The sequence below is a fragment of the Hevea brasiliensis genome, chromosome 5 (assembly GCF_030052815.1).
Source record: "Hevea brasiliensis isolate MT/VB/25A 57/8 chromosome 5, ASM3005281v1, whole genome shotgun sequence".
NCBI lineage: Eukaryota > Viridiplantae > Streptophyta > Magnoliopsida > Malpighiales > Euphorbiaceae > Hevea > Hevea brasiliensis.
The window spans coordinates 10,005,942-10,032,739 of record NC_079497.1 but is presented as its reverse complement, the minus strand read 5'-3'; the positions used below and the strand labels follow the sequence as shown (position 1 = coordinate 10,032,739).

General features: G+C 36.8%; 1 protein-coding gene and 1 non-coding gene across 23 annotated transcripts; both read right to left on the bottom strand.

Moving 5' to 3' along the window:
• Positions 1–513: 513 nt before the first annotated feature.
• On the bottom strand, positions 514–26,798 carry LOC110644018 (flap endonuclease 1). Of its 22 annotated transcripts, none has more exons than XR_009148825.1 (19): positions 26,631–26,797; positions 26,413–26,529; positions 26,243–26,301; positions 26,060–26,119; positions 25,882–25,935; positions 25,713–25,761; positions 25,582–25,629; positions 25,366–25,431; positions 25,143–25,193; positions 24,779–24,898; positions 24,627–24,711; positions 24,413–24,494; positions 23,555–23,669; positions 23,401–23,457; positions 23,239–23,285; positions 2,713–2,767; positions 1,410–1,594; positions 1,036–1,154; positions 514–936 (listed from the first exon to the last, which is right to left on the bottom strand). XR_009148825.1 is itself a non-coding variant. In XM_058146934.1 (18 exons), exons 1-17 carry the CDS (start codon positions 26,640–26,642, stop codon positions 1,950–1,952), a joined length of 1,170 nt encoding a protein of 389 aa, XP_058002917.1. In that variant the 5' UTR covers positions 26,643–26,797; the 3' UTR covers positions 514–1,154; positions 1,927–1,949. The 22 variants fall into 22 exon arrangements, 17 of the variants coding, with proteins under 17 accessions (XP_058002917.1, XP_058002916.1, XP_058002919.1 ...); XR_009148826.1 differs by having other exon boundaries at positions 1,044–1,154; XR_009148829.1 differs by having other exon boundaries at positions 514–798; positions 1,044–1,154.
• Positions 5,957–6,063, bottom strand: LOC131180357 (small nucleolar RNA R71). Its single transcript, XR_009149133.1, has one exon. It is a non-coding gene; the product is annotated as a small nucleolar RNA R71 (small nucleolar RNA).

Sequence of the window (26,798 nt, the reverse complement as noted above, 5' to 3'; positions counted from 1 at the left end):
TAAAAAATACTAAAAAAATTATGGGATTTAAGTGTTGTAACATAAATTATAAATTAAAATATTGTACAAAATAATAATTTAGAGATAATTTAATCAAAATTTAAAATTTCAAGGACTAAGCTTCCATTGAAAAATAACTTGTATATAAAAAATATTTTACATTATTTAATTACGATGTTAAACTAATGATATGTATATATATCATACATGTATAAATTTTCATACTTCAATAAAATTATCAAAGTTCGAAAAATAATTTCTTCTTTAGAAAAAGAAAACCATTTCTCTTAAAAATAATTTAAATTTCCCTTTAACTAGGAAAATATTTTTCTTTGACCCATTTTTCTGAGTACCTTAAACACTAGAAAATACAAAAAATATTTTTCCCTTAAACTAACAAAGCCTAAAATGCAACTGAAAATATGTCTTGTAGATCAACGACTAAAGTTTGAAGTGAAGGTCTGAAGGGATAGACACAACATTCCAAATCTAGGCATGTATTCAGCATAGCGCTTATCAATCAACTAGATAACATTGATAACTTGAGAAAATTTCAGGTCACAACAGCTTTGCTTTTACAGTCCAAGTATATAACAGAAGCAAAACTATCCAGATTAATCAATTACAAGATTCACAAATCTAACCTAGGCCTCCAGGACAAGATTAAAACATTATACACCTTGCAATTTTCCAGATTGATAATTACATAAAGTATGAAGGAACCTAAATCAATGTGCAATCTGTGCATCCTTTGCACAAGAAACATGTCCCATGCAGACACTGCTAACTTGATAAATACTACAAATAAAAAATACAACACTGTCGGAAAGATTTTAACTAGAAACAATTTTCAATAACATGTCTGGCATCAGAATGGCAGCCATTGCATGCTTAAGCACCCATCATAGGCATGAAACGAAACGCGCATTACATTAACTGCTCCACAACATGAACTGAAACTAGGAAGTCATACACTAACAAGAAAATATGTTGCAGGCAAATAACTTGTCATAAATGATAGATCACACTTTTGACCTGATTACCAGCCATGTGAAGATGAGGTTTTAATGCCAAATTAGCTACTTCTTCTTCCTACCACCTCCGGCCTTGGATTTCTTAGCAGTAGTTTCTTTAGCATTGTTATCTGGTGTTTCCTGTCACAAGAATGTACCAAGAATGAGAACTAAAAATGAGTGCCAGCAAGCAACTAATTCCTTCCATGATCTAAACATCTGTACTCATGCTTCAATATGGTGTCCACCATTTACAACACTGGAGAAAATTAAGAATCATCAATAACAATTCACTTTTCTAATAAAATAATTGCAATTTGCAAGTATATGACAACTATGCTGCTGTAGTGAGCTAGGCGGAATAGAGATGAATGCAGATTGTTTCTGAAGGTTCACCAGAGTTTTCAGCTTCATGCGCCGAAGCAAACACCTCTGGATGGTGAGGAAAGCTTGGATCCCAGATAGACAATTGGCAGGCTTAAGCTGCCATTGACCTTGGGAACGGAACAATTACAAACTTGAAGAGAGAACATTTTAGACTTGATTGCTGGTTTAGGAGATTGAAGAGCACATTTACTTTCCTGTAATCCAGTATACCAAGAAATTATGGTAGTAATCAGTTCTAGACTTCCCAATGGATCATAAGAAGCACAGGTTAAGGCTCATTATTCTACCCTTTACAACAAATTTATTATTTAAAAAAGAAAAAAGGGGATCTACAAATCATTTAAAATTAGTATCTACACACGCTGGCAGCACTTCAAAAAATAAATAACAAGAACCAAATGATATAATATAAAGACTAGAGGTGAAATTTTCCATGCTGAGCAAGAACAGAATAAGCTGAGGGACAGAACAACATGTTTTCATTGGAGTTGCCATAAGTTAGCACCGCCAAAGAATGGGTATCAACCATCAACTATCATGGGCCAAAGCCTATTGCTTGAAAAAGAGGAAGTTCAGAGGCATGAATGCTAAGAGAACTGAGATCCTTGAAACCTTCCTTACTATCCAGTCCCCCCACCACAACTGCCCAATCCCCCCAACTTCCCAAAAGTTGGGGGCAAAAAGCAACTTCATTTAGGTAGGCTTCTTCTTCAGTAAATTAAAATCATTAGAAAACAAGAAACTACATGAATAATCAGCAAAGAAAAGACTGAACACAAACTCAATGAGATGTAAGTGGTGAAAGAAGAACAGGCAACTCAGCACGCCTAAACACAAAACCACCACTCTGCTAGGAATGGTATCTAGGCCTAATGAAACAACCCTCCCTTGCCACCAGAACACCATAATTTTTGTCTGCAATTAAACCAATGTTCAAGGTCAGTTGGGTAAAGCAAGCTCCCCACAATGCCATCCATACTATCAAGTACAACAAAAGATGCTAAATTTCAGGTTATCAATGTTACCAAAACTTTTGCTTTTAAAATCCCATTATTTATTAGAATACGCTGACAGAATGAAAATGTGAAACCAAGTAGAAGGCTAGGAGCAAAGAAGAGGAGAGGCCAACGAAAAATGACATGGGTAGAAGTACAAAATCATGTAGCATTATAATTCACCAACAGGTCATAGAAAGTTCTTCCCTAAACAGAAATGAAAGAAAGAAGATCCAGACAGCTAATTTGGGACTGAGACTTGATTGAATTGAGATAACAAGAAGAAATGACACTCAAAATTCTTAATAGGATAGTACCTTTCGTTTAATAGGTATAGATGAGTTGGCAACTGGCTTGAAAAATGATTCCAATCTGTAGAAGAAAAGAAATAAGACATAATTACAATGAAATGAGATGAGTACACATCAGTTAAGAGTTTCAAGGGGTTGCAATTTCATCCCAAACTTCTAAAACTAGCGCTGTAAAAATTATGCATCGACAAGTGTTTGAACATGGTCTATGTGTGACCCAAGCAATTAGTTTCACACCCATAAATCAGAAAAAGAAAATTAAGAAAATAGTAGTTAATATGAACACTCATCTGCACCTTAACATTCTTGAAAATAAATTTAAACCAGGCAACTGCCTTGCAAGCAGAAAATAAGAACTTCTGCCGGAAAGGTGGCATAGCACACAAAATTATCATCATAAGCATATGATGGATACCGAAAATTAAAAAAGTGAAAGACCATAAAGGGGTATGATTAACACTTGTTATGGAAAGTCAATCACTATATTATTTCTCTGTATATTATGTATTATGTATTCCCATTTATGATTTCTTATTTAGGATTTCTTCCTAATTAGTAGAACACAATTATAGGAATCAATTGTATATATACGCTCATGTACAGATTAATTGAAATTAAGGAGAATCATCTCTTACTACATGGTATCAGAGCAGGTCATCTATCTAGAGTGACTATTTGTTCTCACCACCCAGCTCAGGAGAGACCTTGGCCGCCGACCGACCGTTTCGACTCTGATCAACATCGCCGGCATCGCCTCATCCCTCTCATTCCACCACTGTGTGTTGTTGCCTGATCCAGTACACCATTAAAGGACTTCTGAGGTTTGGCTCTCAGATCCTATTTCGGTATTTTCTTGATTTGTGATTTTAATTTATTTTGCTGCTGTAAGCACTTTGAATTATGATGCACACATTTTGCATAGTCATTTAGGTCTAATTTCATAATCATTTTATTTGGTTATTAGTCATTTTTTAGCTAATTTCATTAGTTAATTAGTTAGTTTTTCATAGTTGTCAATTTTGCACTAATTTGTAATTTTTACTTTGTTTTGTAGGAAAAATGGTGTTTTTGAAGGACTAAAGAGAATTTTGCCATTGAGGAGTGTCTTCTACAGCAAAAAGATGCCAAAAACAAGTTTTCAAGCTGAAATATGCATTGACCAAACTGTGCATAACTTGCCGCATAAGCTATGCAGTTCTGCATAAGGAGGAAGATCACTGTTCCAGAACCAGCCGAAATGTGCATAAGGAGACTGCATAGCTTATGCACATTCTCACCTCCCTTATGCACATTCACGAAATTGTGCATAACCTATGCACCAAGTCATGCAGCTTCGCATAAGTGACCCAGAACCAGCCGAAAACTGCATAAGGGACTGCATAACTTATGCAGTCCACTTATGCAGTCCCATAAAGAGTTCATTAATGAGCTGGCAGAAGATTCCCTTAATGTATTCCTCCTAGAACATACTATTTTAGGGCTCCATGTCAGAAAAATGCTATAAATAGTCCCATTTTCTCATTTTAGAAGGGGAGGCAAGGAGAAAAGAAGAAGAGGAGAAGAGAGGCAGAATTTGAGGAGTCATTTTCACCTTCCACACCATTTTTAACCAAGATTTGCAGATTTCTTCCTTCCTTTACATTTTTCTACATTTCTAGTGTTTAATTTCTTACTTCTTAGCTTAGATTAAAGCTTTATTTCCATTTAAACTCATCATATCTTGTAAGCATTATGGATAGTGAGTAGTTTACTTTTGATTCTGGAGTAAGGGTTGTAATATTTGAGATATTTTGAGGATTTTGATTGGGTAATCCATATTTTGTGGTCTTAATGAGTTTTATTCATTTCTTGTATGCTTAATGACATGCTTAATGTAGGATCCCATTGAGTAATGTTCTTAATCCATGGTTGAAGCACCGAAAGGAGAAGGCCTTGTGATAGATAATCGAAATTGGACTTAATTAACTTAGACCTAGAAATAGGCTAAGGATTAAGAGGATTCATAGATTAATTAAAGAACTTAATGGGTCTTAATTAATTCTAACTCCACGAAAGTAGGATTAGTTTGATTAAGGCACTCTTTGTCTCACTCGAAAGGGAATTCAAAGGATTTAAGAATTAATCTCCTTAAAACCCATTAGTTTCACAAGATTGGATAACCAATTTAAAATCCCAAAATAGCTCGAATATGAAATCCCGAACTCCGGAATCGCCTTTTTACCATTGTTAATTTCTAATCGAATTTAATCATTTGCCAATTTAAATATTGCCATATTTGAACTTGCTTATTTCTATTTGATGCAATTTTAGTTTAATTAATACATTGTTGAATAGAATATTAATTTTGCACAATTAGATTTCACACTCCATTACCCATTAATTCATCATTTTAATCTCATAAATACTTCAATTTAGTCAACTTTTATATCAAAAATTCAATCATTAACACAACTCCTCGTGGGATCGATATTTTTCTATACTACTTGTACGACCCGTGCACTTGCGTTGGGACGCATCAAGTTTTTGGCGCTGTCGGGAGTTGTTTGTTTAAGATTGAATTCTTGATTATTTTAGTTGTTTTTTTAGTTTTATCTCTGTTATCTTTTCATTTTGTGTTTGTTTGTTCTTTTTCAGGTACTCTTAATCTTTTATGAGAAGAGCTAGAAGCACAAGTGATACATCCTTATTATTCAACCCTGAAATTGAGAAATTTTGTAAGGCCAACAAGAAAGAAACCAGAAAAAGGAAGGAAGCCTTGAGAGAAACTGAATTAGAAGCAGATATGGCTGATGAAAGAATTAGAATTGGTGTTGGTAATGCTGGAAATGGTCAAAACAATGAAAATGAAGCCCAAGGGGAAGAAGTTGTTAATGCAAACGTGCCTAGGGGAAGTATGATGGATCATGCTTTTCCTCGTTTTGATGACTTGAGAGAGAGCATAGCAAGACCAAGGATTGATGCAAACAGCTACAAGATGGATTTTGGAGTTCTTCAAATGATCCAAAACTCTCAATTTGGAGGACATCCTTCTGAAAATCCACACACACACCTGAAGAAGTTTGCTATGATTTGCGACATGCAAAAACAACCTGGAGTGTCTGATGATGCAGCAAGATTGAAGCTATTCCCATTCTCTTTGAAAGATAGAGCATTGGATTGGCTTGATTCTTTACCTCACAACTCCATTACAAATTGGGAGCAACTAACTGATGCATTTCTTGCACAATATTTTCCACCTGGAAAAACTCAAGAGCTGAGGAATCAAATGACAGCTTTCAGACCAAGAGAAGATGAAACTCTCTATGAATCATGGATGAGATGGAAGGAATTAGAGAGATTATGCCCACATCATGCCATTCCAAAATGGATGATAAATCAGAATTTCTACACAAATGTCACTCCTGCAATCAGAGGAATTATTGATGCTCAAACAGGAGGAGAATTTATTATAAAGCATGAAGATGAAGCTTATGAGTTATTAGAGAAAATTGCAAAGAATACTCATCTTTGGAGTAGTCCAAGAGGACCAGCTCCAACTCAGAAAAGGCAAGCTGCTGGAATGTATGATCTTGATCCATTCAACATGATTAATGCAAAGTTTGATGCACTTACAAATGTCCTTGCTAAGAAGATGGAAGATTTGAGTATGTTGGTTAGTTCAACATCATCAGCTGGAAGTTCACAACAAGTGGCTTATGCAGAGGAAACTACCAGCTGTGGAGTAGATTATGGAGAACAAGCAGCATATGTTGGTAATTATGGAAACAAGCAAATGGGGAATCCTTATTCTCAAACTTACAATCCAAATTGGAGGAATCATCCCAACTTTTCATGGGGCAATCAGCAAAATCAAGTTCAAAATCAGAATTTTCAACCACAACAGCAGAGTCAAGTTCCATATCAGCAAAATAGGCAACCATTGCCTAATTTTCAGCAGAAAAATATGAACCCTCCACCAAAACAGCAAGAACGAAATTCCACCACTGAAGCTTTATTGCAACAGATTCTTGCCAACCAAAATAAGCATGATGAGGAGATGAGAGAGGTGAAAGCAAGGCTGGAACAAATGCAAACACACAACAGAATGCTGGAAAACCAGATTGCACAACAAGCATCTTCCTCAAGTGCCAAATCTTTTGGAAAGCTTCCAAGTCAACCAGAAAATCCAAGAGAGCATTGTCAAGCTATTACTTTAAGAAGTGGTAAAGTTATAAATGATGAGAAGAGTGAAAACAGTGAGAAGAGAGAAAATGAAAAAGGAACTGATGAGAGTGAAAAACAAGAGAGTAAGGAGAAATTTGAAGAAAAAGAAGAGAAGTATATACCTCCTGAGCCCTACAAGCCACAACTTCCCTTTCCACAAAGATTTCACAAAGCCAAGCTTGATAGGCAATTTGGGAAGTTCTTAGAGGTTTTGAAGAAACTTTACATAAATGTGCCTTTTGTTGATGCTCTTTCACAAATGCCCTCTTATGCAAAATTCTTGAAAGAAATTCTCTCAAATAAGAGAAAACTTGAAGATGATGAAACTGTAGCTTTGACAGAAGAATGTAGTGCTATCCTCCAGAGGAAACTTCCTCCAAAGCTTAAGGATCCAGGGAGTTTTTCAATTCCATGCCACATTGGAGAGTCTTGTTCTACAAAAGCTCTATGTGATTTAGGGGCCAGTGTTAGCCTTATGCCCCTTTCTATCTATGAGAAGCTCAACATGGGAGATCTAAAGCCAACCCATATTTCTCTTCAGTTAGCTGACAGAACAATCAAGTATCCTGAAGGGATTTTGGAGAATGTGCCCCTGAAGGTTGGAAAGTTCTATATACCTGTTGACTTTGTCATCTTGGACATGGAGGAAGATTCTAATATTCCAATTATCTTGGGGAGACCCTTTCTAGCTACAGCAGGAGCATTGATTGATGTGAAAGGAGAAAAGCTTACTCTTAGAGTTGGTGAAGAGCAGTTAATTTTCAATATCAATAACACTATGAAAAAGCATCATTCTGAAGCTGATACTTGCTTGAGAGTTGATATTATTGATGAGCTGGTTGAAGAACACTTTAGGAAGAAATATCCAGAAGATCCACTTGAAAATTGTTTGGTTCATGGAGGAGGCATAGACTATGACAACCCTCATGAAGCTGCATATACTCAACACTTAGAGGGAAGTCCACCATTCATTTCTGCTCCAGTTTTTCAACTCATACAAAAGGAAAAAGCAGAATTTAAGCAATCATCAATCAAGGAAGAAGATGCACCTAAGGTAGAACTTAAGCAACTTCCTTCTCAGCTCAGGTATGAATTTCTTGGCACTAATAACACTTATCCAGTAATTGTAAATGCAAACTTGAGTACTTTAGAAGTTGATAAGTTGTTAAGAGTGTTGAGACAATTTAGGAAAGTTTTGGGATACACCATAGATGACATTAAGGGAATAAGCCCACACTTTTGCATGCATAGAATCAGTTTGGAAGAAAATTGTAAACTATCTATTGAACATCAAAGGAGGTTAAACCCAAATATGAAAGAAGTTGTTAAAAAGGAAATTTTGAAGTTGCTTGATGCAGGGATCATATATCCCATCTCAGACAGTACTTGGGTGAGCCCAGTACATGTTGTCCCAAAAAAAGGTGGAATGACGGTGGTCAAAAATGAAAATAATGAATTAATTCCCACTAGAACAGTGACTAGTTGGCGAATGTGCATAGATTACAGAAAATTAAATGTTGCCACTAGAAAAGATCATTTTCCACTTCCCTTCATTGATCAAATGTTGGAAAGACTAGCTAAGCATTCTTACTTTTGCTATTTAGATGGATATTCAGGTTTTTTTCAAATCCCTATCCATCCAAATGATCAAGAGAAAACCACTTTTACTTGTCCATATGGAACCTTTGCTTATAGAAGGATGCCATTTGGGTTGTGTAATGCACCAGCCACTTTTCAGAGGTGCATGATGGCAATCTTCTCAGATTTCATTGAAGACATAATGGAGGTTTTTATGGACGATTTTTCTGTTTATGGATCTTCATTTGATATATGCTTGGCTAACCTTTCTAAAATTTTGCAGCGATGTGCAGATACTGACCTTGTGTTAAACTGGGAAAAGTGTCATTTCATGGTTCAGGAAGGGATAGTGCTTGGACATTTGGTGTCTAACAGAGGAATAGAGGTTGATAAAGCCAAAGTTGAAGTGATAGAGAAGATGGCTCCTCCTACCAATGTCAAGGGAATTCGAAGTTTCCTAGGACATGCCGGGTTCTACAGACGCTTTATTAAGGATTTTTCTAAAATAGCTAAACCTTTGTCTAATTTGTTAAGTAATGACACACCATTTGAATTTGACCAAGAGTGTTTGGATGCCTTTTGCAGGTTGAAGCAAGCTCTCATCACTGCACCAATCATGCAACCACCTGATTGGAGCCTACCTTTTGAAATTATGTGTGATGCTAGCAACTATGCAATTGGGGGCGTGCTTGGTCAAAGAAAGGACAAAAAGGCTTATGCTATTTATTATGCTAGTAGAACACTGGATGAGGCTCAAACAAATTATGCAACAACTGAAAAGGAATTTTTGGCAATTGTCTTTGCATTGGAAAAGTTCAGACCTTACATTATTGACTCAAAGGTAGTTATATTTTCAGATCATGCAGCCATCAGGTATTTGCTCCGTAAAAAGGAGGCCAAACCGAGGCTCATTAGGTGGATTCTGATGCTACAAGAGTTTGATTTGGAGATTAGAGATAAGAAGGGAGCTGAAAATGTAGTTGCTGATAATCTTAGTAGGTTGAAATTGGATGGTGAAGAATTGGATGAAATCCCTATTGATGAGTTTTTCTTGGATGACCAACTTTTCTCTCTTGTTGCTAAACTACCTTGGTATGCAGACTTTGTGAATTATCTATCTTGTGGAGTTTTACCTCTAGGTATGACATGGCAACAAAAGAAAAAGTTCTTGCATGAGGTGAAGTTTTATAGATGGGATGACCCTTTACTCTTTAGGAGGTGTTGTGATGGTCTAATTAGAAGATGTATTCCTGAAGAGGAAATCCAGAGTATTTTGCATCATTGCCATGCTTCTGATTATGGAGGACATTTTGGCATCTCTAAGACAGCTAGTAAAATTTTGCAAGCTGGTTTCTTTTGGCCAAATCTTTTTAAGGATGTGAGGAAATTTGTGTTGGATTGTGATAAATGTCAAAGGAGTGGAAATTTGTCAAAAAGAGATCAAATGCCCCTAAATAATATTCTTGAAGTGGAATTATTTGATGTTTGGGGAATAGATTTTATGGGGCCATTCCCTCCTTCATATGGTAATAGATACATCTTAGTTGGGGTTGACTATGTGTCAAAGTGGGTGGAAGCTATTGCAACTCCAACTAATGATGCTAGAGTGGTAGTAAAATTTTTGAAAAATTTGTCTTGAGCATTTGGAGCTCCTAGGGCTATAATTAGTGATGGGGTTCCCATTTTTGTAATAAGCAATTTGAGAGCTTAATGAGGAAGTATGGTGTAGTGCACAAGATAGCTACCCCATACCATCCTCAAACTTCAGACAAGTTGAAATTTCTAACAGAGAGCTCAAGCATATTTTGGAGAAACCATTTAACAATTCTAGGAAAGATTGGTCTATCAAACTAGATGATGCTTTATGGGCATATAGGACTGCCTACAAAACACCTATAGGAACTACTCCCTTTAGGTTGGTGTATGGTAAGTCTTGTCATTTACCTGTGGAGCTAGAACATAGAGCATATTGGGCCATTCAGACCTTGAATTTTGATCTTAAGCAAGCTGGTGAGAAAAGGTTGTTACAACTTAATGAGCTTGAGGAATTGAGGATGGATGCCTATGAAAGTGCCCGTATTTACAAAGAAAGAACTAAAGTTTGGCATGATAAGCATCTGAGGAAAAAGGAATTCAAAGAAGGTGATTCAGTTTTGTTGTTCAACTCAAGATTGAAATTGTTCCCTGGAAAACTCAAGTCAAGGTGGACTGGTCCATATAGAATTTCTAAGGTTTTTCCTTATGGAGCAATAGAAATTTGGAGTGAAAAATCTGGGAATTTTAAGGTCAATGGGCACAGATTGAAGCATTACATAACTGGAGACCCAATACTAGGAGCAAGCTGTTACAAGCTCTCCAATCCCTCACCTCTTTTCAGTGAAATTCATGAAAAGTCCAGCTAAGGACTATAAATTAGCCCTCTTGGGAGGCATCCCAAGTCCTTTTATTTTGCTTTTGTTGATTTACTTTCATTTTCATTAATTTTGTTTTTATCTTAAATCTCCCCAAATTCAATTTTTGACATTGTTAAATTTTGTCTCTTGTAGATGTAATTCAATGAAGAAGGGCTGGTGAACTATTGGGGAAGTAATTCTTAACTTGACAAATTTAGTCCTTCAAAAGAACTGATAAGCTTTTGCTGCATAATCTGTGCAGGAGCTGCAATCTAGTTCATGCAGAGGAAATGTACATTCTGCAGCAAAAAGGGGTGTCTGCAGCAAAATGGCTCATGTTTTGATGAAGTTGGATGTATATCAATGGAGAAAGGTTGGTGAACTGCTGAAATTGCTATCTGGTTTATGCAGAGCAGAACAATAAAATCTGCAGCAGATTACATGTGTTTTTGGTGAGGTTGGGTGGGTAATTTTCTAATATTTGTGCTTATAATGATATTATGGTGGTAAGTGAGTCATTTTTGCAGTTTTGAGCTTCTTTGGGTTGTAGGATACAAGGTAGAAATGCTGCATTTTCTTGGCGAATCTTGGAGAGTTCATTTCTCATTTGTGGTTAGATGCAACTTCATGCAAATTTTATGGAGTTTTATGTGCCAAATGTTGATTTGCAGAATTTGAGTCAAAATGGCATAGCTCTCAAAGGTCTTTTATGTAGGATCCATTTTTACATGCTTGTGTGATGCACTTTTGATGAACTTTGAATATATTGATGTGTTTTTGATGAAACTTCTCATGGTTTATGCTTCATGGAATTATATTTCCTCATTCTAGGGTATTTTTCACACTTGCAATCCATGTTCTATTGCATTCTTGATCTTGCTAACTTGTGCATAAGCAACTGCATAGCTTATGCAATCCTGCATAACCACAATTCTTGCCATTTTTCACCTTTATTGCAAGTGCATAAGGAGAGTGCATAGCTTATGCAACCTCGCATAACCTCATTTTGTCAAAATTCATATCTCAAAACTTGCATAAGGTGAGTGCATGACCTATGCACAATTGCATAACTTCAAATCCTTCATTTTCTCTCTCTGCCGAAGTTTGCATAAGGAAGGTGCATAAGCTATGCACTTCTGCATAACCAAAATTCCAAAGCTCCAATTCTGCCGAAGGTTGCATAAGCAGAGTGCATAACCTATGCACTTCTGCATGACCAAAAACCCAGAAAAATCATTCTTGCCGAAAGGTGCATAAGGAAGGTGCATAAGTTATGCACCTCTGCATAACCAAGATCTCCAAAAATCAATTCAGCCGAAGAGTGCATAAGCAGAGTGCATAACCTATGCACTCTGCATAACTAAAACGAAAATCCCAAAAGTTGCGAGACTGCATAAGCAATGTGCATAGCCTATGCATACGCATAACCAAAATTCTGAATTTCAAAACCTACCGCATAGTGCATAAGCAGAGGGCATAGCTTATGCATACGCATGACCACCAACCAAAATTCAAAAAATTGCGCGAGTGCATAAGCAGAGTGCATAGCTTATGCACATCTGAAAGACCAAAGTTTCTGAAAAACAATTCTTGACAAGAGATGCATAAGGGGAGTGCATAACTAATGCACACCCGCATGACTTCGCTCCTCACCATTTCAGTCACGAAACATGCATAAGGCGATGCATAACCTATGCACTTGTGCATAAGCACTTCTCGAAAATTAAATCCTTTTGAAACATGTACAAAAGAGTGCACAGGTTATGCATAAATCATTTTCCCCTTATGCAGTCTCCTCAAACCCGATTCACATTCATTTTCGAAAAAAAATTCCCACCACCTCCACTTCCCGACTCTTCACCCCCACGACCGCCCTTCATCCGCCATTTCTTAGGCATTCTCGTCTCTCTCCTATCTTCTCCACAGCGCTCTAATCACGAAACCCTAAATCCCCCTACATTTTCATTTCCCCTATCTCTTCTCCAATCGACCATGGATTCCCCTCCACATTCCCGCCCCGCCTCTCCTCTTGAAGTCACTCCATTGTCTTCGATACATCCCCCTTCCAATCCTCCACCACAAACGACACCACCACCACCTCCATCAACAACATACAAACGCAAAATCCGATCCAAATCCGTGCGACCCATGTCCTCTGCTCCTCCTCTGTCCAAACGCAAAGACCCACCCACCCCATTTTCGGAGCCACCTCCTAAAAAGCCAAAAGCTCCAGCCTCTACACCTTCTTCCAAAGAAAGACAATTTCAGAACCCCATTTGTATCAAAGCTACCCTGGCCTCTCCCTGATACAATTCAAAAAGCCGCTTTCAAAAGACTCAAAGATAGAAGGGTACAACCTACTAGGTATATATCTGTTGATGCTCTACAATCTCTGGGTTTATTTGATAATGTAGTTGCATTTCTTGACTGTATGTTTTGGAAATTTTTTGTGCATAAGCAAGAGGTAGTTTATCCAATTCTAGTTTTGGAGTTTATTTCTTCATTCTCTGCTACCCTCAACTTGCATGATGTAGACCATAAGCCAATTATGACATTTAGATGCTTGGGGCAAAATAGAGAGCTGTCATTGGATCAATTTCATAGCATTTTTGGTTTTGCAATTGATGGGTTCTTTAGAGTACCACATACTGGAGTAGAGGTAGCCAATAAGGGCATCTGGAATCCTGCCCAATTTTGGAGAATCATAACAAACCAACCCCAAACCTTCTCTGCAAGAACGTCCAAAACATCCCAAATCCTTGACCCTGCACTTAGGTTTATTCATAGGTTGATGGCTAGCACCATATTGGGCAGAGGGACTAGTTCTGGTGCTGTGGGCAAATCTGAACTTTTTATGTTATGGTGTGCATTTCACAAAGTTAAGGTGTCTCCAGGTTACTTCTTTTGCGAACATGTGCTGCATATTGCCACCAAATCCATTGGTGACATTGTTTTGGGTGGACTCATCACTGTCATAGCCAAGCATTTTGGCTTTAATCCTGCAGAGCACTCAATCCCAGCACTTGAGGACACTTCCTATTTTGATACTGCACACTTAACCAAAACAGGGTTCCATTTATCATATTTTGATGATACTGGCCACCCTGCAGCAGAAACTGAGCCTATTGCACAACCAGAAACCCAACCTTTCACACCAGTCCCACAGCACCCTACTACCCCTACCCCACCCCCTCAGCCTACTCAGGACACTCCAGCTACCTCTGCTCAGCCCATTCCTCCTACAGCTGAACCTACCTCATCCACAGCACCTCCTCCATTCAACACTAAAGCCTTATTCACCTACCTCGACAGCTTAGTGATGATATCTACTTTGTGGATAGGAAGCTTGTGATGGTCTTGATACACTAAAGGATCGTCATGAGCACCGATTTGACCTTGTCATGGAACCCAGGGACAAACAGAAAGAACTGAAGGAAATGGTGAAGCAACTCCTGATCTTCCTGGGCATGCCACCCCCACCGCCATCACCTCCTCTGCACCATCATTTCGACAATGGCTACCATTACCTTAGCAACATCCTTGGACAAAGGAAAAACAATAGACATAGATTAGTGTTTAGTTTACTTTTGTTCAATCTTGTAGGACCTTTTCTTTGTAAATATGTTCAAACATTTATACTTTGTTTTGGATTTTGTTGATTTGCTCTGAATTAGTTTCTTCTAAATTCTGTTTCCTTTGAAGTTTTATTGAATAGCTATTACATTCGTCTTCTTTGATTTTTATTGCACTTATTGCCTTTTTGTACATATTTGCCCATACTCTGTCTATATTTCCATACTTTTACTGCTGGTTGTACATTTCCCCTTGCCAATTCCCATGCAGCAGTTATTGTATACACCACGACTATGAATTTCCTCATGCATAACCTTTGCATAGCATGTGCAACCCTTTCTGCTATACTGCAGGCACGCAGTTGTATTTCCCTTATGCAACTGTCCTGCATAGCCTATGCAACATCTATTGCTTCTTATGCAGCACTGCATGGCTTATGCACCTTACCTATGCACATGTTCTGGACAGCACTTAACTCTGCATAACCTGTGCAGCTTCTTATGCATCCCTTTAACTTGAATTCTCATACCAGGTAACTCTTTCTTTTTGTTCTTATTTTTACAATTCCTGGTCAATATTATTTGCTTTGAGTTTTGGATATCTACTGTTTGAGACATTGAGGACAATGTCCAATTTTGAGTTTGGGGGTGCACATTTTGATTTTTAGCTTTATTTTTCACATTTTGAGTATAAGAGCATCTCATCCCATTTCATTTAGATATATTGTAAATATTTTACATATACATCCATACATACATATTCATTACACATTTACACACACATTATACATCACTTAGAAATTGTACAAATTGCATACAAATAGACTTCCTCCATTTAGTTCATGCATTACTCATTTTAGGAATCATACACCATGCATTAAAATCTTTTGCCAAATCCCTTGAGTATTGAAAATGTGCCTATGAAAGTGATTTGACTCACCTTTTAGTTGGGTTTGTGGATTGAAAGTTTCCTAAAAGGTGCAAGGTTTTGAAGTGTCTATCTCTTGCCTATATCTTCTTAGCCAAAAAGCCACCCAATTAGTCATTTGGAGATTGGAGTGTTTAGAGGGAGTTATTGGATATAAGGTAGTCAAATGATGTCTCACCAATCCTAGAACAAATTTTCTAAACCTTTCAAGGCGAAATATCAGCTTATACTTGAAAAGAGAGATGAGTAGGCATTCTTTGATTTAAACCTTCTCATTTTAAACCTTTGGCCCTTTTTCCCAACTAAAATTTATCCTTGCAAACCCCTTTGAGCCTTTTTACCCCTAATTTTTCTTGAAACCCTTATTATTACCTAGCCAATGAACCAAACACTCCAACCCTTTTCATGAGAATAATTATTTACAATATTAGGTACATAAAAAAAAAAAAAAAAAAAAAAAAAAGAAAAAATACAATAAAAGGGAGAAGAAATACTTGTCACCTTGTAAAAGTGCTAGTATATGTGCTTTTCACTATTGCCATTCAAAATGAAAGAAATTCACCCAAAGTATCAAAAGAAATGAGTTTGGGGGTGGCAATTTTAGAGACAATCATCAAAAGAAAATACAAAATACAAATTAAAGTATCAAAATGTCCCTCCATTTTTATGTGTTTTGTAAACTATGCTAGCACTTGACAATCCTCATTGTGTATTCTTCTCTCCCATATAAAAAAAAAAGAGAAAAAAATATATAATAAAGTGTACCTTATGTTTCAAAAATTGAAAATATTCTCATGCTTTGAATCCTTTTTACCTATCTTTCTTCTTAGTCTCATTTTGAACCCCATGGCCCCACTACATCCCTAAAAAGACCTTTGATCTCTTGATAGTACTAGCTACATTAGTGGAGATAGGAGTAGGGAATTTGCCTATGGGATTGGAAAATTACTCATTCATTCATTCAATTCCATCATTCCATATGGAGACACTTTGACTATTGATTGTTCTAGAATTCCCTTTGAGCATGACTCTCTCTTTTGATTGGTTGATTTGGGGATTTGAATGATAATTGACTTGATGGCTAAGCGGTGAAAGCTTGGATAAGCATTAAATTCTCTGCATTTTGAAGGATGGGTATATGGATTGTTGGTATGGCTAAAGGTGTGTTAAGTTACCTTAATAAGTGATTTTCATAACTCTTTGGATAAGGCACCCTTAAAAACTTTGCACCACATTTTAAAGTTTGCTTGAGGACAAGCAAAAGCTTGAGTTTGGGGGTATTTGATGCACACATTTTGCATAGTCATTTAGGTCTAATTTCATAATCATTTTATTTGGTTATTAGTCATTTTTTAGCTAATTTCATTAGTTAATTAGTTAGTTTTTCATAGTTGTCAATTTTGCACTAATTTGTAATTTTTACTTTGTTTTGTAGGAAAAATGGTGTTTTTGAAGGACTAAAGAGAATTTTGCCATTGAGGAGTGTCTTCTACAGCAAAAAGATGCCAAAAACAAGTTTTCAAGCTAAAATATGCATTGACCAAACTGTGCATAACTTGCCGCATAAGCTATGCAGCTCTGCATAAGGAGGAAGATCACTGTTCCAGAACCAGCCGAAATGTGCATAAGGAGACTGCATAGCTTATGCACATTCTCGCCTCCCTTATGCACATTCACGAAATTGTGCATAACCTATGCACCAAGTCATGCAGCTTCGCATAAGTGACCCAGAACCAGTGAAGCGCATAAGGGACTGCATAACTTATGCAGTCCACTTATGCAGTCCTATAAAGAGTTCATTAATGAGCTGGCAGAAGATTCCCTTAATGTATTCCTCCTAGAACATACTATTTTAGGGCTCCATGTCAGAAAAATGCTATAAATAGTCCCATTTTCTCATTTTAGAAGGGGAGGCAAGGAGAAAAGAAGAAGAGGAGAAGAGAGGCAGAATTTGAGGAGTCATTTTCACCTTCCACACCATTTTTAACCAAGATTTGCAGATTTCTTCCTTCCTTTACATTTTTCTACATTTCTAGTGTTTAATTTCTTACTTCTTAGCTTAGATTAAAGCTTTATTTCCATTTAAACTCATCATATCTTGTAAGCATTATGGATAGTGAGTAGTTTACTTTTGATTCTGGAGTAAGGGTTGTAATATTTGAGATATTTTGAGGATTTTGATTGGGTAATCCATATTTTGTGGTCTTAATGAGTTTTATTCATTTCTTGTATGCTTAATGACATGCTTAATGTAGGATCCCATTGAGTAATGTTCTTAATCCATGGTTGAAGCACCGAAAGGAGAAGGCCTTGTGATAGATAATCAGGAAATTGGACTTAATTAACTTAGACCTAGAAATAGGCTAAGGATTAAGAGGATTCATAGATTAATTAAAGAACTTAATGGGTCTTAATTAATTCTAACTCCACGAAAGTAGGATTAGTTTGATTAAGGCACTCTTTGTCTCACTCGAAAGGGAATTCAAAGGATTTAAGAATTAATCTCCTTAAAACCCATTAGTTTCACAAGATTGGATAACCAATTTAAAATCCCAAAATAGCTCGAATATGAAATCCCGAACTCCGGAATCGCCTTTTTACCATTGTTAATTTCTAATCGAATTTAATCATTTGCCAATTTAAATATTGCCATATTTGAACTTGTTTATTTCTATTTGATGCAATTTTAGTTTAATTAATACATTGTTGAATAGAATATTAATTTTGCACAATTAGATTTCACACTCCATTACCCATTAATTCATCATTTTAATCTCATAAATACTTCAATTTAGTCAACTTTTATATCAAAAATTCAATCATTAACACAACTCCTCGTGGGATCGATATTTTTCTATACTACTTGTACGACCCGTGCACTTGCGGTTGGGACGCATCAAATTAGCGTTTCGGTTAGTTTTCTTTATCTCAACAAATGACAGACAATAAGAATATTATTTATGATGTGATTCCGACGATGACTAAGATTACAGAATACAAACTTAATAATTCGAATTACCTGAAGTAGAGTAAGACTATTAGAGTCTATTTTCGTAGCATTGATAAGGATGATCACCTTACTAAAGATCCACCTACCGATGATACACGACAAACTTCGCTAAGGGAGGATGCTCGGTTGTTTTTGCAACTTCGAAACTCGATTCACAGTGAGATAATTAGTTTAATTAATCACTGTGAATTTGTTAAGAAATTTATGGATTACTTAGATTTTTTATATTCTGGTAAAGAGAATATCTCCCGTATTTATGATGTTTGTAAGGCATTATACCGTGCTGAGAAAGAGGATAGGTCTCTCACGGCTTATTTTATAGGTTTTAAACAGGTATATGAGAAATTTAATGTATTGTTACCTTTTAGTCCTGATGTGAAAGTTCAGCAGGCCGAACGAAAGCAACTGGTTGTTATGAGTTTTCTTGCAGGCCTTTCTTCAGAGTATGAGACTGTTAAATCTCAGATTCTCTCCAGTTCTGAGATTTTCTCTTTGCATGAAACGTTCATACGGGTCCTTCGTACAGAGAGTACCCAATCTTCACAACCTGCCAGTAGTGCTCTTATTAGCCGTAATCCAAATGGACAACAGGGTAATAAAAGAGGAAGTAGAGGACGAATTACAGGCAACAGAAGTAATCAGCGTAATGGAGAGGCTAATTCTAATCAGGACTCGAGAGGAGACATTTGTTATTATTGCCATGAGCCTGGCTATACAAAATATAATTGTCTACAACTTCAGAGGAAAATTCAGCGATCACAGATGGCAAATATGGCAGCAGAGGATTCTACAGTATCTTCCTCTGAGAAAACTGTTTTGGTATTTACACAGGATTTTGCACAGTTTTCCCAGTATCAAGCATCTCTAAAGCTTATCAGTTCCCTTGTCACTACGATCGCTGAGTCATGTAAATCCACTACATTCCTTGTGTCTTCCTCATCCAAATGGGTTATTGATTCTGTTGCGACAGATCACATGACAGGTAATTCTAGTCTTCTATTTGCTTTTCAGTCTAATCTCACTTCCTCTATTGTTACTTTAACTGATGGTTCTATTTCTTGTGTCATGGATTCTGGAACTGCGAACCCGACTTCGTCAATTTCTTTGTCATCTGTTTTGTGTCTACCAAAATTCTCTTTAAATCTACTTTCTGTTAGTAAACTTACTCGTACCTTAAATTGTTCTGTTTCCTTTTTTCCTTACCAGTGTTTGTTTCAAGATTTTACGATGAAGCAGATTATTGGTAGAGGACGTGAGTCAGGTAATCTCTACATTCTGGAAAATCATGTTCCGCGGTCGCTTGTTTACTCCATTACCTTAACACCTCTTGAAACTCATTATAAATTAGGTCATCCTTCTTTGTCTACCATGAAGAAGCTATGTCCTCAGTTTCAGTCTTTATCAGTACTAGAATGTGAGTCGTGTCAGTTTGTAAAACATCATCGTTTGCCTTCTGTGTCTAGAGTCAATAAATGGGCTTCATCCCCTTTTGAGTTAGTTCATTCTGATGTTTGGAGTCCTTGTTCTGTTACTTTTAAAACTAGATTTCGTTATTTTATTACTTTTGTTGATGATTACTCTCGTGTTACCTAGTTAAATTTAATAAAGAATCGTTCTGATTTGTTTTCTATCTTTTGTGCCTTTTGTAATGAAATCAAAACTCAATTTAATATTTCTGTACGCATATTAAGAAGTGACAATGCCAAAGAATACTTTTCGGCATAATTTCAGTCTTATATGACACAAAATGACATTCTTCATCAGTCTTCCTGTGTGAAAACCCCATCCCAAAATGACATGACCGAAAGAAAAAATCAGCATCTTCTTAAAGTAACTCGTGCTCTTCTTTTTCAGATGAAAATTCCTAAACACTTTTGGGCGGATGCAATTTCTACGGCATGTTTTTTGATCAATCGTATGCCGTCTTATGTCCTTAATGGGGATATTCCTTATACTGCTTTGTTTCCTACAAAATCTTTGTTCTCCGTTGAACCACGTATTTTTTATTGTACCTGTTTTGTGCGTGATGTTTATCCACAGGTTATTAAATTGGATCCAAAGTCTCTCAAATGTGTCTTCCTTGGGTACTCCCGGCTCCAAAAAGGGTACCGCTGTTTCTCTTTTACTCTTAATCGTTATCTTGTTTCTGCAGATGTCACATTTTGAATCCACTCCATTTTTTCCTCAATCATCTGTGTATGAGAGTCAAGGGGAGGAGGATGATCTTTTAATATATATTGTCCAACCAATGTCTAGTCCTCTCTCACAGCCTGTTCCTTCTGTCTCTAGACCTACTCGACCTCTCGTTGTTCATGTTTATTCCAGGAGATTAGAGATTCCTGACTCATATCCTCCACCAGCTACTTCGTTGGGAGATCCTGTACCTCATACTGATCATGATTCTGATCTAGACTTACCCATTGCTCTTCGTAAAGGTAAACATTCATGTACCTACCCTATCTCTTCTTTTGTTTCTTACAATCAATTGTCTTCTTGTTCTCGGTGTTTTGTTACTTATTTAGACTCTGTTCCTATCCCTAATACCGTTGGTGAGGCACTGTCTCATTCTGGCTAGTGTGCTGCTATAAAAGAGAAAATGAAGGCTTTAGATGCTAATGGTACATGGGAACTGTTATCTTTGCCCACTGGTAAGAAAACTATTGGTTGCAAATGGGTATTTATAGTAAAGGTAAATCCTGATGGTTCTGTGGCTAGGTTAAAAGCACGCCTTGTAGTAAAAGCATATGCTCAGACATATGGGGTTCATTACTCTGACAATTTTTCTCCTGTAGCTAAGCTTACTTCTGTTCGCTTCTTTATCTCTTTAGCAACTACATATGATTGGCCCCTGCACCAATTGGATATCAAGAATGTTTTCCTTCATAGTGATCTTCAGGAGGAGGTGTATATGGACTAACCACCTGGGTTTGTTGCTCAGGCGGAGTTGAGTAAAGTTTGTAGGCTTCGGAAGTCTCTTTATGGCTTGAAAAAAAGTCCTAGGGCTTGGTTTGGAAGATTCAGTGAAGCAGTACAGGAATTTGGTATGCAAAAAAGTAAGTGTAATCACTCAGTATTTTATAGGCAATCTGAGGCTGGTCTAATTCTCCTGGTAGTCTATGTGGATGACATTGTCATCACTGGGAGTGACTCTGCAGGTATTTCATCTCTTAAAACCTTCCTCCAAACCCAGTTTCAGACCAAAGACTTGGGATTGTTAAAATATTTCTTGGATATTGAAGTTATGAGAAGTAAGAAGGGTATTTTCTTGTCTCAAAAAAAATGTCCTCGATCTATAAACAGAGACAGGAAAATTAGGTGCTAAGCCTTGTAGTGCACCAATGACTCCAAATTTACAACTGTTAGCAGGGGATAGTGAGTTGTTTGAAGATCCAGAGAGATCCAGTAAATTGGTAGGAAAATTGAACTACCTTACAGTCACTCGTCCTAACATTGCTTATGCCGTTAGTGTGGTAAGTCAGTTTATGTCTTCCCCAACTGTTGCTCATTGGGAAGCCTTGAGACAAATCTTGTGTTATCTGAATGGCGCTCCAGGAAGAAGTTTGTTATATGGTAATCATAGGAATTTGAATGTTGAATATTTTTCAGATGCCGATTGGGCTAGATCTAAGGTTGAAAAGAGGTCAACTACTGGATATTGCGTTTTTGTTGGAGGAAATTTGGTGTCTTGAAAAAGCAAGAAGCAGAGTGTAATTTCTCGATATAGTGCTGAATCTGAATACAGAGCCATGGCACAATCAGTATGTGAAGTAATGTGGATACTTCAATTACTAGATGAGACAGGTTTTAAGACTTCCCTGCCTGCGAAATTGTAGTGTGATAATCAAGCTACTCTCCATATTACTTCTAATCCGGTGTTTCATGAGTAGACCAAACATATTGAGATTGATTGTCACTTTGTTTATGAAAAGATTCAACAACATATCATCTCAACAGGACACATCAAAACTGGAGAGCAGTTAGGAGATACTTTCACAAAAGCTCTGAATGGAGCTAGGATTGACTACATTTGTAACAATTTGGGCATGATTAACATCTATGCTCCAACTTGAGGGGGAGTGTTATGGAAAGTCAATCACTATATTATTTCTCTGTATATTCTGTATTTTGTATTCCTATTTAGGATTTCTTCCTAATTAGTAGAACACAATTATAGGAATCAATTGTATATATATACCCATGTACAGATTAATTGAAATTAAAGAGAATCATCTCCTTCTACAACACTCGACCACCAGAAAAGAAGGGAAAGAAGGAGGTGGGAGGGTACTATCCATAAAGCTAAATCTCCAACATTAACTATTCTCATCACAGAATTACAGATTTTACTCCAGATTCCAATAATGCTGACTCTATTCTCTCACATGCACGCATCATCACTTAACTATGACCCTTACATTCAACCCAAGGCAGCATCACCAATTTACTGCATTAGGTTCAACTAAAAAGTCCAAAACCTTGAAGCAAAATTGGGTAAGGTGGTTTAGCACCAATTAGGTAGGCCAGTTCCTTGCCCAAAGAACCAAAAGGGGGAGAAAAACAGAGAGTGAATGGCACCTTTTCCCCCTCTTTTTGATGATGAAAAAAGAGAGATGATGGAGATGATGTGGCATAGCCAACATGGAATGAAGGTATGAATATAGTGTGCATCATCCATCCAAGATAGTAATGTTGGGATAATATAAGCACAAAATTGAAACACTTATTAAAGTTTAATGAACACATAACAACTTTTGAAAGATTGGGGATGGGACTGACATAAGATTCTAATTTGTACTTATTTCTCACAAAATTCAATACTCCAGTTGCAATCACCTAAGCAATACTTACCTGCCCTGTGATGACTTGTTCTTAGCTGCTTTAATTTTTTCTATTGCCTGTTAAATTACACAAATGAAGACCAATAAATAGTATGCCACATTCCTAAAACAAAGAGCCCATCAGGGAAATCATGCACAAAGATTTTTGTAATAATGATCTAAGCACACACACCTTTGTCACCCGGTCACTATTGAAACCATTTTCATTCACCAGGAAAGTAATCAGTCCCTGCGAAAAAGATGAGATGAGAAAAAACTTCCAACATGCCAAAGAACCATTAGAAAGAAAGTAAAATGCCCATCATATTCCAAGAAATATAAATCACCTCTTCATCTGGGGCAGTCCATTTAATCTCAGGCTCCTCTTCATCAGCAAGGACAACTGGTTCTTTAAAAAGCCGTCGAGCCTCCTGATATGGCCAATCCTCTGGTACTTGATACCTGAACATGCAAGGAAATGATCAATACAGAACCGGAAACAGTAATAAATCCTTGAAGACGCTAACTTATCGCTTAAATGATTATGACCATTCCATAAAACCTAGATACTCTAAGTTGTGATAATATAAAGCTAAGAATTATTGATGAGACATAAATATTATGGACGGCATTAAATTTTATAATCAGAACATCCAAGCAACAAAAAACCATCAGCCACAGCCCATATGCAATCATTAATGCAATAAAACTTAAAAACACAAGTTGTGATAATATACAACTGAGAATTATTGATGAGACATAAATATTATGGATGGCATTAAATTTCATAACCGGAACATCCAAGTGACAAAAAACCATCAGCCACAGCCCATATGCAATAAAACTTAAAAACATAAGCCAGTTTTCAATTGCTAACAAATTAAAAGCAACTGCACTTCAGAAGGTCCAAAGAAACTCATTTAAACAAGCCAACAGTTTTGCCAAGATGAAAAGCAGCCTCATCAAAAAAATCATTAAAGAAGGACCAAAACAGGAAAATAAAATATTATAGCATGCTTCATCCTAAGCTGAATATTTACTGACAAAGGCAAACTGATAATAAATATAGCTCTAATATATTTTTATCACTTTTAACAGAAGGAAAAAATATATTAAGTCATTGTATTATTGGTTCACCATTTGAAATACATGAAGCAGATCCATCCATTGAAAATGACAGCACCATAGCTGAAAGATAAAATCACCTCTCTTTGTTTATGTTCTCCAAAATATTCTCTATAGAACCATGCTGACGGATGAGCTTCAAGGCAGTCTGCCCTCCAATTCCTGAAGCATGGATTTGCCATGGCAATACTTAATGAATGCATTATCAAAATTTCAAGCTGATTACTGCTACAAGCTTCAGTTCTTATGTGTTCAAGATTACCAAGGGAAGCCATAGCTAAAAATCCTTAATACCTCGAATGCTGTCACAATAATCACATCCAGAAAGAATGCACAGGTCAGTGAATTGATCCATGCTAAGGTTCAACTCCTCCAAAATCTGAAACAAAACCCTTGTCAGAACAGTAATATCAACAAATTTCCCCAGTTTACACAGTTCCGAGCACCTTGGAAACTTCAAATTCCATAACCGGGATTTTTCTTGAGCTGGGATCCATCAAATGGCGAAGAAACCTAGGAGCTCCAAAAGTTAAGGAATCCATGTCCTCAGATGCAACAGCATAAACCTGATTGACATAAAAATTTTGAAAAAAATCACAGGGAAGCCAATTCCAAATTCAGGAAGTCTTAGGAAAAGGAATGATCCTACTTCTTTCCAACATAATTGAACCCACGTTTCAAAGAGAGAGAGAGAGAGAGAGATAAATTCAATCCCTTGGGGCATTAGAAACAAAATAGACCCATAACAAATGCCACGCAAACATATAGTGAACCCAAAATAGCCAAATTTAGAAACAGAAAAGTACATGCCTTTCCTGATTTGCAAAGTGCCGCACACTCTGCTTCTGCTTCAGACGGAGCCTAGAGAAAAAGAAAAAGAAACGTCACAAGCATCAATCTATTTCTTATATCATTATTGGCCAGAGATGCATACAACATATAAAATTTTAAATATAGGACATTTTTTATTGCAATATTCGCATCACATGCTAAAGCTCAAATCAGAAAAAGTAAATCAAATAATGGAAAATACCTCAACTACAGGTACTCCCATGAGTTTTAAAAGTCTCTTGCAGTCTTCATTGTGCTGCTTTGTCACCTGCAGAAGTGGAGGTACAAATTAATTTGCGATCGAAACGTTTGTCTAAAAGATGATAGCAATGCAAGTGTTCAAGAAAACCAAAGTGACCTCCAAGAAGATAACAGAAACCACTACTTGGAGGAACTGAGAATAAAGAGGAGAACCAACCTTCACTGTACGCTTACTGAATTTCTCAATGTCTTCCTTGTTGCCAGCCTAACAATAACAAAAAAGCATTTGAAAAATGAAATCTCCAAAAGAAAAGTGAGAAACTACGGGAGGTAGAAATAAACATATACCTCCACGGCTTGCGCCAAGTCAGCGTTAGCATCTGCCCTCCTTGAGTAACTATATTGCAAGTTTTATATGAAGATCATCATTATTCATTAACCATTATAAAACACTTCCAAATTATAAAAATGCTGAATAATTAAAATGAAAAACAAGAAGCATAGAAAGTAATAGTACCGCTTTGCAAGCTCTTCTTTTTTCAAGTCCGGAGGCTGCCCATCAAACACATAACTGGAAGCACATGCACTAACTGATTTAGAAGAAGCTAAACCTCACAAATAATATTCAAGTAACAAGAGACACTATCTCATATATTGAAGATCAAAATGAAGAAAAAAGATGAACAAAGTCGTACACAGGCTTTATTCCAGCCTCAAGAAGCCTGATTGTCCGAGTAAACATGCCTTGCAAATGACTACAACATTGACCCAACAGAAAAAAAAAATGTTAACAAACATCTAATAAATTCAAGGAAAAAGAAACTACTTTAGTCAAAGAGTTGCGAAATTGAGAAAGAGGGAAATCGTTTAGTAAAGACCTAGTGACTTCGCCAGCCTCATTAGTCAGCATTTCAGTCCCAGTTCTTCCCACCACAATCTGCAACCATTCAAACAGACGCCCACTGATTCCAGATAAACTCCCAAACAGGTATATATACATATTCCAAAAAAAAATTAAATTTAAAATAAAACGGGAGATAATACGGACAAGGAACTGGTAGATGCTCATGCTGGCATCAATGGCGATCTTGCGGCCAAAGTAGCTCTCAAATTTCTGCTCTTTCATGGCTTTCGGTGCATTGTCAGCCAACAGCTTCGTTAAACCCTACATTAATCATAAAATCGATAGTAATCCAAACAACTCAAAAACCCTAACAATGGCGCCAAATTGCGAGGAAGAAACAATGATCGAAGGTTCAAACTAACCTTAATACCCATTGATAGTTAATATCGTACAAGATAAATTGCAGTGCAGATATAAGATTCAATAAGAGAATCAGATTTTGTTGTCGGGGTTTTTGGGGTTTTTAGGTTATCGAAGACGAGGACTCTTTCCCGCCCATTGAGAATACAGATGCGCGTGCCTACAACCTT